Here is a 12,519-nt window from a genome sequence, read left to right on the forward strand (position 1 = left end):
ATTACCTGATACGGCTTGGGATCAGAATGGTTACCTCCCTAGGATCTACAGGGAGGGCTTCAATAGGACCCAATTGGTTTTGTACCACAACTCCTTTGAATATGACATGTTAAATGTTTAAAATATGAGCATTTTCATTATCAGAGAAGGAAATGAAACTCTTAGCTCTGACTTAAGGAGACTGTATTAAAGGCCAAACAAGCACAACTGCTCTGTGTCAATTTAAGCCGATCTTAGTAGAAAAGAGAGACTTAAAGACAAAGAATATTCTCCCATAAATTGGAACAACCTAATGGTACAGTGACAAACTACTAAAATGTAAAGACTTCCAGGACAGGTCTCTAATGCCACTGACATTGTACCCAGGACTTCATCTGCTGTGGCTTAGACGTCATTACCGGAAGGCCGACTGTATGCCTAATACCTGTCTAGATGCCACACATGGGAACATACACTGAGCCCGGGAAAGATGGATTTCTAGTGTTTTATTTGCCATAGTGAAGGGTGATTTCTTGACCAATGCCAGAAGAGCTGACTAAATACCTAGACCTCTGACAGTCACTTGGATTAGTCATCTGAAAAGCAAAACATGAATAGATACTACCTGAAACTACTCAAAGTTATCCTAAAATCATGCACAGAAAACTAATTTTTTACTAAATTAGTACTTACTACTTAATTTTGTCTTCAACACAGTATTTGAATGTTCAATATACACACATACGTTTAAACTGGAACACTGTGAATATAACAGAACTAATATGAAAACATCCCACACGGATTTGAGAGGGAGAATCAAGCATTACATAATCTTTAAATTTATTAACATCACTTTCTACTTCATGACAATGTTAAAAGTCAATATATCAATTTAAAGACTCAATCAAAATGTACCCTTTCAGTCTATCAGCTTTCTCATCCCACCTTGGCCTTTGAAGCTCTGGCCAGTTTTCCTCAGAGTGAACCGCAAGGAGCTTTCTCTTTAAGTGTAACATCTAGTACTACTGCTGGAGTCTTTCTTACCTTCCGGGCTTGGTGCTATATTTCTGTAGACGCGCTTTAACTTCATCGTATGTGAGAAATGCCATGTAGCCTGGATGTGTCACAGCCAAGAAATTCCAATTCCGTAAAATAGAGCCCCAAGGCTAAACAGAGAAATCAATGGAAAGAGATTACCCCAAAAATACACACCAATGACATTGTTTCACACGCTTAGAGAAAATAAAGTCTCCTCCATATTTTTAAGTTAATATGGCCTATGAGCTTTAGGTCAATCTTTGTTAACAAACAGCAAACAGGCAATAGTTTGTTTTGTTTTACAGAAATGTGTTAAAACAAAAACCATGTTTCTTAGGAATATAATAGAGAGGCGAAAATGAAAATCAAGTGTATATCTCCATAGAGAATTTATGATCACTACAAAACGGAATATGTGACCAACTGGTCTTAGGGTTCGATCCCCAGTTGCTTTCTGTACTTACTGCTGTCCCTTTGACTTCTCTGTAGCCCACTAGTGGCCTTCTCTACTAGTTTTAAATATAAAACCGTCTCCAACCTTAGAGCCTTTGAATTTGCTGAATCTCAGTCTCACCTGAATATCCAGCCCTTCCTCAATGAGGCCTATTAGACCCTCCTACTTGGTGCTGTTATCTTGACACAGTCCTCATCTTTCCCATCTGTTTTGTCCATTGCTGCTTCTTGCTCAGATGCCTCGTATAACAGCAAACCATGTTACTAAAGTTAAATGTTCTGGAAAAGGTTACACAATAACCACAAGCCATGTAAGGCCAAGGAGCATTCCTGTGCGGCTTGGGCCTGGATCCCAGTTACTGGAGCAGCATCAGATACATAGTAATCAGGCTGTGATAATTACATATATACTGGGTTGCTTTAGAGGGGGTGGTTCAAGGTAACAGGCTCGGTCCTTATCCTTGCTTTATCCAAGCTCTGTTATGGACCTGGGAAAGGTTTAGGCTTTGAAAACCAGCTCAGCGAGAAGAAAACTTTTCACAAAAACATGTGTTTCATATCAATCTCTCCTAATCTAATTAGGTGTCTCTCCAGGTATCATGGCATGAGAAAAAAGGCAGGGAGTAACAGGCAGCTTTGCTGCAGGGTGTGGATGAATCATCCCTGCAATACTTTCAAGACTGAAGCTACATTTCTTCCAAAGAATTGGCAGCATACTCCATCTGTTCTGCCAGATTCTTCACTCAAATCATCTATGTGATGAAAAAAAAAAAAAAGTAGGTGTTTCAAGTCACCAACTTCAAGCTGCTGAAACTGGCATCCCAGACTTGATGACTGTAGGAGAGTTCAGGCTGTCATTTGTTTTGAAACTTGCTCTTGTTCTTCATTGTAAAGCGAGTTTTCAAATAGAAAAGGCAGAATGCTGCAGGGACCATGTGTCCCTTACAATGAGGATAACAAGAAAGAATGATTTTGTACTCAAGAGCTTTTAGCCTTCTTGACTTAACAAGAAAGGTCTTTGGGGAATTTCCTCATCACACTGACACATCTAATTGGGTTAGAGAGGAGACCTGAGACACTAGCAACACAGACGTAGGCTCTCTCTGCACTTGAAAAACTCCAGCATGTTTTTAATTTTCTTCTTAAGGCTTGACTGAAATTGCATAAAACAATTCTTGGAAAAAAAATATCAGCACATGTCAAAAAGGCAATGGAGAAATTACTGCTGTGCTAGACGTTTTGGTTTTCGTTTTATTGTTTTGCTCCACCATCCAAGAAGGACAAAGCAAAAGGGAATATCTAACAAACACTGGAGCTGCTTCCATTAATGTCCACACACATTCTGGAAATTGGCTGTCTGAACACAAAACTTTAAAGAGGAGCAATTAACAGATCAAAATACAACTAAAGACCAAGATGAAATTGAAGGTTAAAGCTATCCCCAAAGATATTAAGCCCGAGGGACAACTTCTTATTGCAAAAATATTTATGTGATAGATAGTCTGTGCAGTTGTGAACGCAACCCATCTGGCACAGTCAAAAGCCCCTGCACCCTGGCTTAAAGAAAGAAAAGCAAATACTTTTGAGAAAATAAATCTTTAGCTAATTATTTTTATAACTCATTTGTCTAGGATTTAAGGAAATCTTTTTCCTCACAAAGTTACTGGAGGCTATTAAACAGAATCTACTGAGGTGAATTCAAGAGATGAACAACTTACGTTGGAGGAGCAGCCGCAGCTGTTCTACTCTATCTGAGAAACCTTCCTCTCTGGAAACCTTGCTAGCACTGATGGCTTCCTTCTCTTAGACGCTTCTCTATTCTGTTACGACTTGATGTTCCCCGTGACTAGAATGCTCTCCCAAATATTCCTTCCTTATTCTGCCACCCCGCCCCCACAGACACACTAACATAGTGTTCTGTATTTCAATGACCCAGGCTTTTCCAGCAGTAGAGGAAATGGGCAGAGAAGCCAAGTTGCAGCTCTGGGAAAGGACTAGGAGGAAAGATGCAGGTATTCATTGCCTGACTCAAGTATCGTCCTGTCCCAGCCTCTCATTGACCTGAAGAGAAAAAATTCAGGGCACAGGTGGGAGAAAGAAGAGGAAGTGGAAGGGGACCACACAGCACAGCCACTTCCTTCCCAGGTTCACCAGCGTTTGCTGAAGTTCCATGTGGACTTCAGGAGGAGGGCTGGGAAGAAGGAGAGGTCTGTTAGTCCTGTCATTCCTGTAGCCTTCTCCCCTCAGCGCTGGGCTTCTCTTCACTGCCCCCTGAAGAGCCATGCTGCTCTCTCTACTTCAGACCGCAAACCCTAATGACTGAGAAAACACTAAGCCCCTAAGTGTTTACTAGAACACTAAGTAATACAGGACTGTAAGAATTATGTACTAAAGAACCACCATTATCAAGTTATAATAAAACAGATGCTTATGCACTTACAGCACTAAAAAACATATTTTTACAAAGGCTGTAGAAATACAAAGTTTTGATAATAGTGAATTTAAGAAAATTATCACTTAACTTTTAATTATATGTAAAGATAAAGGTCAGTAAAAATTAAAATAACATAAAACCAATTTCCTCATATTTGAAGCCACACGTGATAAGTATGGTTGAAGTAGTTAAATGGTGAGTACAGAAACCAAAGGTAATGAGGAATCTTAGAAATTAGAGGAATAATCTGATTTGGTGAGTCACTACCACAATTAACTGTTTTGAAACAATTACCAAGAACCTGCCCAGGTGAAAGGTCTGCAGAACAATCCTTTTGTACACGTGATGATGTTTCTGCTCTCATTGATTTAATAAAGAGCAAACTGGCCAATAGCTAGGGAGAAAGAGGTTAGGTGGGAGAGCCAGACAGAGAGAATGTTGGGAAGGAAGAGGGGGGAGCTGCCAGCTAGACACAGAGGAAGCAGGGGATAAACATGCCTCGCTGCAAAAAAGGTACTGACATGTGGTAGAGCATAGATAAGAAATATGGGTTAATTTAAGTTGTAAGAGCTAGTTAGTAACAAGCCCAAGTCATCGGCTGAGCATTTATAATTAGTGATGTCTCTGTGTAGTTATTTGGGAGCTGCTGGAGGGACAAAAACCCTGCCTACAGCTGTCACATTACCTATGCTTTCCCTTCCTCACAGCACAGTGAATACACACAAGATAAGCAAACCTCAGAATATGAAGGCTAGTTGTCTATCTCTTAGTTACATATAAGACAATGTATGCACATAGCAAACAGCAGTGTGGGTAGAGTGGGTAAGCATATAAGCAAAATGAAGCTGCCTACATACCTTTAATATATAACTGAGGTATTAGAGTTCTTGATATCCACTCTAAAAAGTCACCCACAATTCTCTCTCTGTCTCTGTCTGTCTCTGTCTCTGTCTCTCTCTCACACACACACACATACACACCCTAAATAACTACAACCATAAATGAAAACAGACTCTTAAGTTCTGTTAGATTTAACTGTAAAAATTACATAAGCTTTCTTCATCACAAGGTGAAGAATCAAAACTCTGACCATGTAGAATCCTCGATTTCCATTAAAACTGAAGCCTTTGTTCTGCAAAATGATCAGAAATCTTTAACAGGAACGAATTATGTTGTAAATGATTAGTATTGGGTAACATAATGCTTTTCTGAAAGCCTTCTTATGATGTTTAAAATTACAGGCTTTAGTTACATTATTAAATAATTTAAAAAGAGACTCATTCACAATATGTATACAATAAGAAAATAACCATTACGGAACTAGAAATTTAAAATGAGCAAACACATACTTTCTACCATATCTTATCAAATTTCTTACCCCATATACTATGTAGAGCTATTATTTTTAAATTTGATACAGTAAAATCTATCTAACTGTGCTGTTGGCTGGAGTCTGTTGGTCTTCTGATAATGAGTTATGTTAAGTTCATCCCATGAAGTGCTTTCTGGTTAAAGGAATCAGTCATCTAGACTGTGCAGCTAGCACTAAAGTCGTAAATCATACAGCATGGGAAACATGCAGCCAGTGCCACACTGTTAACATTTTATCTACTAATATCACAATCAGAACATATCAATGTCCAGATTGAAATTATACTTTCAGAACACAAATAAGCTTGGTGTCTAGTCAACCTTACCACATTTACTATAATTATTACAACTAGAATTGTAAAGATATTAAAAGGATCATTTTATTTTGTAAGTGCTTGAATTGATTCCCATAGATAATATACACTTCAGTGGCAAAGCCAAACTCAAAACACAAATTTCAATTTTTTGCATTTAGAGAAATTCCATTTGGATATATATAAAAAGAAAAAAATGATTATTTCAGTATTATGCCACTTGCTTTTGAATATCTATGTAAAAATATTTATGAATGCTGAAAATGGAAAAGTAATAAATAACACAGTTATCACTGGACAAAGCAGAAAGAAAAACAAATTTTTGATAAGAATTTTATAAATTAATATCATACAAATTTGTGACAGAATATTATATAGACAGTAAAAAATATATAGATGAAGAATATCTGTTGTCATGTAAAAAATATTTCTTACAACTTGTTGAAAGAGAGGGGAGCAACTTGTAAAGTGGTGTAAGACCACAGTACCCTATAGATAGATCAGTGACCTATTTCTAGCTTTACTGTTTATCTTCTGATCCAAAAAGCGCCATTGCCAAATAGATGGGATGCAACTCTGGCTGACACCCACTTATAACGGTTTCAAACTATCAGCCATTGGGTTTAAAGATGAACAAAGTGGAAAGTTAAAAGGAGAGTTTAAAGCAATTCATTTCCCAGAATCACTAATACTAGCAAGCAACCTATAGGATCACATGACCTGATATACCAAGCCTGTACCATAGGACTCACTCTAAACTTGGAGGATTGACCACTGGCTACAAGACTAACAGTGTTGTCCCTATGTTTCTGTAAATTGCATGCAGGTGACAAAAAGACACATACACAGAGCTCTGGAGGAAGGGAGGGAAGGAGGGGATAGATAGATTAAGTAAGTGTATATCTTACCTGAAACAGCCTGGTAAAAATATCAAATTCAAAAACTGAGATGTAGTCGTTGCATGTTAAATCAATGGTTGATTTTAGAGCCATTGCTTCCAGGCCAGAGCTAATCTGATGGACCTCATGCAGGCACTGTCTGAAGACTTTCCATGGTACAATGGTTCTGTACAAGGGGAAAAGATGAGTCAATGAATCAAGTGTCAATGAAGAGATATCTTCCACTGGAAAAAAAAAAAAAGTAAACCATAACATTAATAGTATTATATTTGAGCCAGATGGTGGTGGTGCAAGCCTTTAATCCAAGCAATAGGAAGGTTGAAGCAGGAGGATCTCTGTGAGTTCGAGGCCAGTCTGGTCTACAAAGGGAGTTCCAGGGCAGACAGGCCTGTTACACTTGTTACACTGTTCACACAGAAATAGTATTGTATTTGTATTAGAATAGTTGAAAATACTGTTCATAATTCAGGCTCCATGAAATGTGTTCACTTGATTATTATGCATTTGCTAAGCATCTAAAAAGAATCTTAGTTTTTCATTCAGTCATTGGATATCAAGATATATCTCAAAGCTTATCAAATAGAGGGCATTAAGGTCAAAGTGTCAGGCATCTTGATCTTTTTGTTTGTATACTCAAGGCAGTTTAACTAGGGATCAATCACCTACCACCTCTCTGAAGCTTTTTGCAGAGATGAAAATCACATGCTTTCTGACCTTTCGTATGAATACAACTTGAAAGCTTCTTTTATAAATGTAACCATCTTGTAGGAATTTGTTTACTCAAGATCTACCAATTAATATATTTTATTATATATCATATAGCAACAGTTTCAATAAGTAATGCACTGACATGCTTCAGAACTTTAGGGACCACTGAATGAATTCAGAAAAGGCCTGTCTCTCAATCATCAAACTTAGCAATTTCCAGCACTCGCCCACCCTCCTTTCTATCATGAAAATCTATAACATCCATTATCTGTTCCTTAGCAACCTTTCCTCCCTTCACAATGCCAAATTCCTATCCATGAATAGATGGAAGGAAGAAACTATTCATATTTTAAACATTTATATTTCAGTCTTCAAAACAGGACACAAGAGCTATATGCATGCTCCAGAAAGATAGTGCATAATTAAACCTTGGGTTTTTCTTTACTATTGTCTCTAGAGAAAATAAGCAGAAATGAGCTAAAATTTCCCTGGCCTCGCTCAATGCCAATTTTTTCAATGAAGATCGCATACAGTTACAACTTGAATATTCTGAATTATTATCATTTCTACAGCAGTCAAACAGTAGCACAGATTAAGTCATTTAAAGGGCTTATTGTCACAGAGAATCAGGAACCTAAGTTATTCTGTGGCTCCTGGTTGGGGCCCAAGAATGAACAGTTTGGTGAGTTCCTAATTGGTGTTGACTCTGCCAGTTTCTCCAAGCCACTGGTGGGCCATATCTACCTAAATGGCAATGCTGTCGGAGGCGCTTAACTATGGAAGGACCTCACACCACCTTCGGCCTTGAGGAACATGCACTTTGGCGGAAAGGGTTTGCAATGCTAAGGGACACAGGTGGAGAAAACGGAAAACGCTGCCGATTGAACACTCAACAAGCACTGAAGGAATTACAGGAAAGTGGGTGGGAAGTAGCACAAAAGAAATGGCAGGCCAGGCCTACAAGACACTGAACCTGCAGGGAAGCTTAGGCCTGGTGCACCATTACAGAAGAAAGTTAAGATGCTTAATACCTCAAAAGACGTTTCTCTATGTATGAAAAAAACAGGAAACCGCAGAGAACTGAAGGGACACACCACATCAGACGCCATTTAAGAGAAACACACGTCAGACTCTGAGAAAGGTTCACAGAATGCTGAAGTCTTAAGAGAACAAGAAAAGTTCTAGTAGTATTAGGAAGCTCTTGATTTATAGATGCAGTAAGGCCAGCAGTGTTACAGTGACCATGAAGGCCTTGCCTAAGAGGCGTGCATTCCTTTTCCAAAGTAAAATTCCAGTACTTACCAGACACAAAGAACAAAACTCATACATAATATGCACAGAGGAAAATGCTCATGAAAGGACGACTAATTTCAGAATAATACAGATAGAACTTTTTTTTTCTGGAAAAGCACAATGTTACTTTACTTCAAAAGCATAAACTGAAAATAAACTGGCTGAATGGCAAAGTTCAGTCTTGTGTGTGTAAAAGCATAAAAGTCAAAACAAAATGGCTCTGATAAACATTCTAATGTTATCCTAAAATTATCACCATCCAATACTTAAAATCCATGCAGATTATAACCTATTTTGACTGTCTCATGATTTCACAAAGAAAAAAATAAACAAAATATAGCTACTTCTAAGATTTTGTGTAACATACAACTGCAGAGTAATAATTTTCAACATAAAAAAGACACATTTTCATAGTCATTGTGCAATGAGATTTGATCATAATTCATTCATGATACACCCTAAAGCCCCAAGTACATATTCATTAGAATCTTAATTAAAGCTGGTAAAAAAGGCTGAAAAACCAGAGCATTATTTGGCTAGTTTATCACACAGAATCATTACTGTAAGTATTCCTCCACTTCTGTGGGCTCAGCAGAGACCAAGTGTAGGGGGTGGGAGGAGGAGTGGGGAGAAGCAGACTGGCTTCCTGGGTGTGGGATCCCGTTTTCAGGTTCCTCTCTGTATAGAGAGGATGATTAGGACCACGGGTCTGAGTGCAGGTGTCTGAGATGCTCTGCACTTGGCTGTGCTGGGGGGAGGTCTTTTGCTCTACCCTTTGGTATTTTTATAAATACCCTAGGGCAGAGACAGTCAGGGCCCCATGGAATAGGTTCCAGGCCCTCTCGAGGCTATCCTGTATTTTCTATCTGTTTATCTCCACAATCTAAAGCCTTCTATCTAATATTTCCTACTAGTCTTACTCAAGAGCACTCTGGGAAAAGGTTGGGGTGGTGGATAGTGCCCCCACACATGAGGGACGAACAGAAGTAGAGTACAAAGATGTCTTTAAAAGCAAGAAAAGAATATCGTATTTTCAAATTCTTGCTCCCTGGGTTTCTTCACAAAGATGAGCATCAAAGGCCACAAGATGAAGCCAGAGGGGGAATATATTGATGGCAAGATGTTTCACTGATATGTGCAAGCTTGTGTGTCTGGGCAATGACCAGAGGCAAAGAGAGAGAAGAGAAGCAAAGGAACAGAGTGGCAGAAAGGGGCCAACTTGAGCTTCAGTATCTCACAAAACTAGAAAGTTCAATCTGCTCTATTTGCCACTTTTCATTCACTATAAATCTCATTAGCTGCAGGCATAATACCATAAAAATATACTGGAAAAATTATTTTCATTTTATTGCATGTATGAATTCTCTCTCTCTCTCTCTCTCTCTCTCTCTCTCTCTCTCTCTCTCTCTCTCTCTCTCTCTCTGTGTGTGTCTCTGTGTGTGTGTATGTGTGTATGTGTGTGTGTGTGTGTGTGTGTGTGTGTGTGTGTGTGTGTGTGTGTGTCTGGAGGTGGGGTGGGAGGTCTGAGGACAAAATGCCAGAATTGGTTCTCTACTTCCACAATATTGGTCATGGGAATTAAACTTGAGTAATCAGGTTTGGCATTAAGTACCATCTTACCAGACCAAACACAAGTGATGTTCAATATACAAGACAAGCAGAAAGACCAGTGGGTGTCCAGACAACTGATCCCATAGTATGACCTCAGAATCTTTAGACTCTCAGTAAGAACAAGAGCTGTGATTCAGTGTGAGATTCATTGCTCACCTGCAATACAGAAATCTCTTAAGGGCTTGCAAAAGGGGGAAAATTGTTTCATATAATGCCCTCAGAGAAAACAACACGGTAAATAAGGCCATGTACCACTCAGTTATTAGATACCATATCTTAATCTGTATACCAAAAGGTAAATATTATTTGAGAAAGAATAAGGAAACGAGATCAATTAGAGACCAGAGGACAAAATGGACAGGGGGTCAGAGGGTCAGCAATCAAGAGATGACTCAGTCATCTAGGTTGTCACCTGTGTGAAAGAGGAAGCATGTATCAGTCTAATGGAAAGCCTTGACATTTTAAGATATGAAAGATGGACATTAGCAAATCAATACAAAAAAAAGGAAGGTAAAACATTTTCATGAAACATCCAGTTCATACAAGGCTGTGTGTTTTATGTGCAAAAGTTGCGGGGGGGATGTCACATAATAAAGGTTTGACTATGAACAAGGACGGTGGTGTCTGGGAACAGGAAATAGAATCCACATGTGGTAAGAGGAGAATTTACACAGCATTTCTAGACGGCAAACTGGTAACAAGGTTCAAAGCCTCTGCACCGTGAGAGTCTACTTCCATGAGATTCTGTCTAAGAAACATAGGTCTAAAAAAGCCCTTGGGGTGTAGTGTAAAGCCTCACCTACCTGCCCCCCCCAAACCAAAAGCAAATAAATTCATGTTTAATGACAGAAAGACTATATTACAGCAACTGGAATTGCACGGAATGATATTTACCATGTAAATGTGTTCATGGCATATTATTAAATAAACTAGTTTTTATTTAATTACTGGCATTAAGGGTCCAATGTTAAACATTTCCATCATTTCTAGAAAGAGCATTATAAATCTGGACTAGAATCTAAAACTCTAAAATTCTGCATGACACAATGGTATGTGAAAATATGAAGCACATGGGAGTGGGGAGCTAACAGGAGAAGAACAAGGTCAACGCACATGCACAGAGTCAGAAATAGCAAAGTCCTAAGGAGATATAACCTTCCAGTAGGCTGACAGACTCAGTATTATAAGGTTGTCACTTCTCCTTAAATTGATCTATAGATTTAATATAACCTCAGTCAAAACCCCCAGGAGGCATTGCTGCAGCAGAAACAAACAGATTCTAAACCTCACAGCAAAACGCCAATAACCAAGATTAAATAAAACAATCTTCAAAGGAACACAAACAAGCTGATATCCTTCACATTAACACAGTGGCGATGAGATATGGATAGACAAACAGCGATAGACAAAATTTTAGAAGCAAAAAAAAAAAAAAATACACAGCAGCTTGCTATATAAGCTCAAGTATTTGTAGAATGTGTTTTTAAAAAGATGTTTTTCATAAATGCTGGTGGATACTAGTGGGGAGGAAACCAAATCTTGACCACTAAACACTAGTATTCTTTTAGAAAATCAACGAGGTATTTTAACCCTAACTATGAAGCAAAGTTTTCTTAGAAGAGACACAGGATGATATCTGCACACATTTGGAGCAGGAGATATAACATTTAAACAGGAGGCATAAAATTTAAACAGGACCCAAACATTCAAAGCACAAAGTAAAGGATGAACTGGGGGGAGGGTGGTCATGAGAAGACACTATAAACAAAATTAAAAGGGATCAACATATTAAGATGTTGAATAAACACACAATGGTAGACTCAACTTCGCTGGTCATCAGAGAAAAGAAAAGAAAAGTGTGATGAAATTGCACTCTCCCAAAAAGATATGAAAAAGATGATTGACACTAGAAAGTATTGAAGGGGTGAGCAGCAAGGTGAACCACTCCATGCCAGAAGTGACTATAAAGGCTTCAGGAAATGCTGAGAAGCTTAACTAAAGATGAAGGCCTGAACTCAAACACATCCATCAGAAATGTATAAATACTTCGAAGCGGTCTACACAACAGTTCTTTACTGACAGTCATTCAAATGCCACACACACTAGAAAGAAAGCTTACAGGAAGGAGAAATGAAGGAAACACCACTGCAGACAAGTATGGGGGCTTCAATGAGCACCATAGAGAGAGGAGCCAACATCAGGACAGAGGAATATTTCTGAACTCTTAATGACTCCATCACACTACAAAGTAAGACAGAAAGACTGGGTGCAGTTAGGCCAGCGGTGGGTGGGCGCTAACTACAGGGAACTTGCTGCAAACGAGGTCTCTGAGCAACAGAGGGGCAGCTGATATGCTGATACCTTCTTCAGAATGTATTTATGTTGGCAGGTTCACTTCATGAAAATTCATTACCTAACA

At 38.7% G+C, this 12,519-nt stretch overlaps 1 protein-coding gene across 1 annotated transcript in view; it reads right to left on the bottom strand.

The window, feature by feature from the left end:
* The window catches only part of Cblb (Cbl proto-oncogene B), a 193,593-nt gene that overhangs the window by 83,431 nt on the left and 97,643 nt on the right, over positions 1–12,519 (bottom strand). Inside the window, exons 5-6 of the mRNA XM_059276843.1 lie at positions 6,498–6,654; positions 1,024–1,145 (exon numbers count right to left, since the gene is read on the bottom strand). Coding sequence (XP_059132826.1) covers positions 1,024–1,145; positions 6,498–6,654 — 279 coding nt within the window. The remainder of the gene's footprint in view (positions 1–1,023; positions 1,146–6,497; positions 6,655–12,519) is intronic.

The sequence above is a fragment of the Peromyscus eremicus genome, chromosome 12, assembly GCF_949786415.1.
Source record: "Peromyscus eremicus chromosome 12, PerEre_H2_v1, whole genome shotgun sequence".
NCBI lineage: Eukaryota > Metazoa > Chordata > Mammalia > Rodentia > Cricetidae > Peromyscus > Peromyscus eremicus.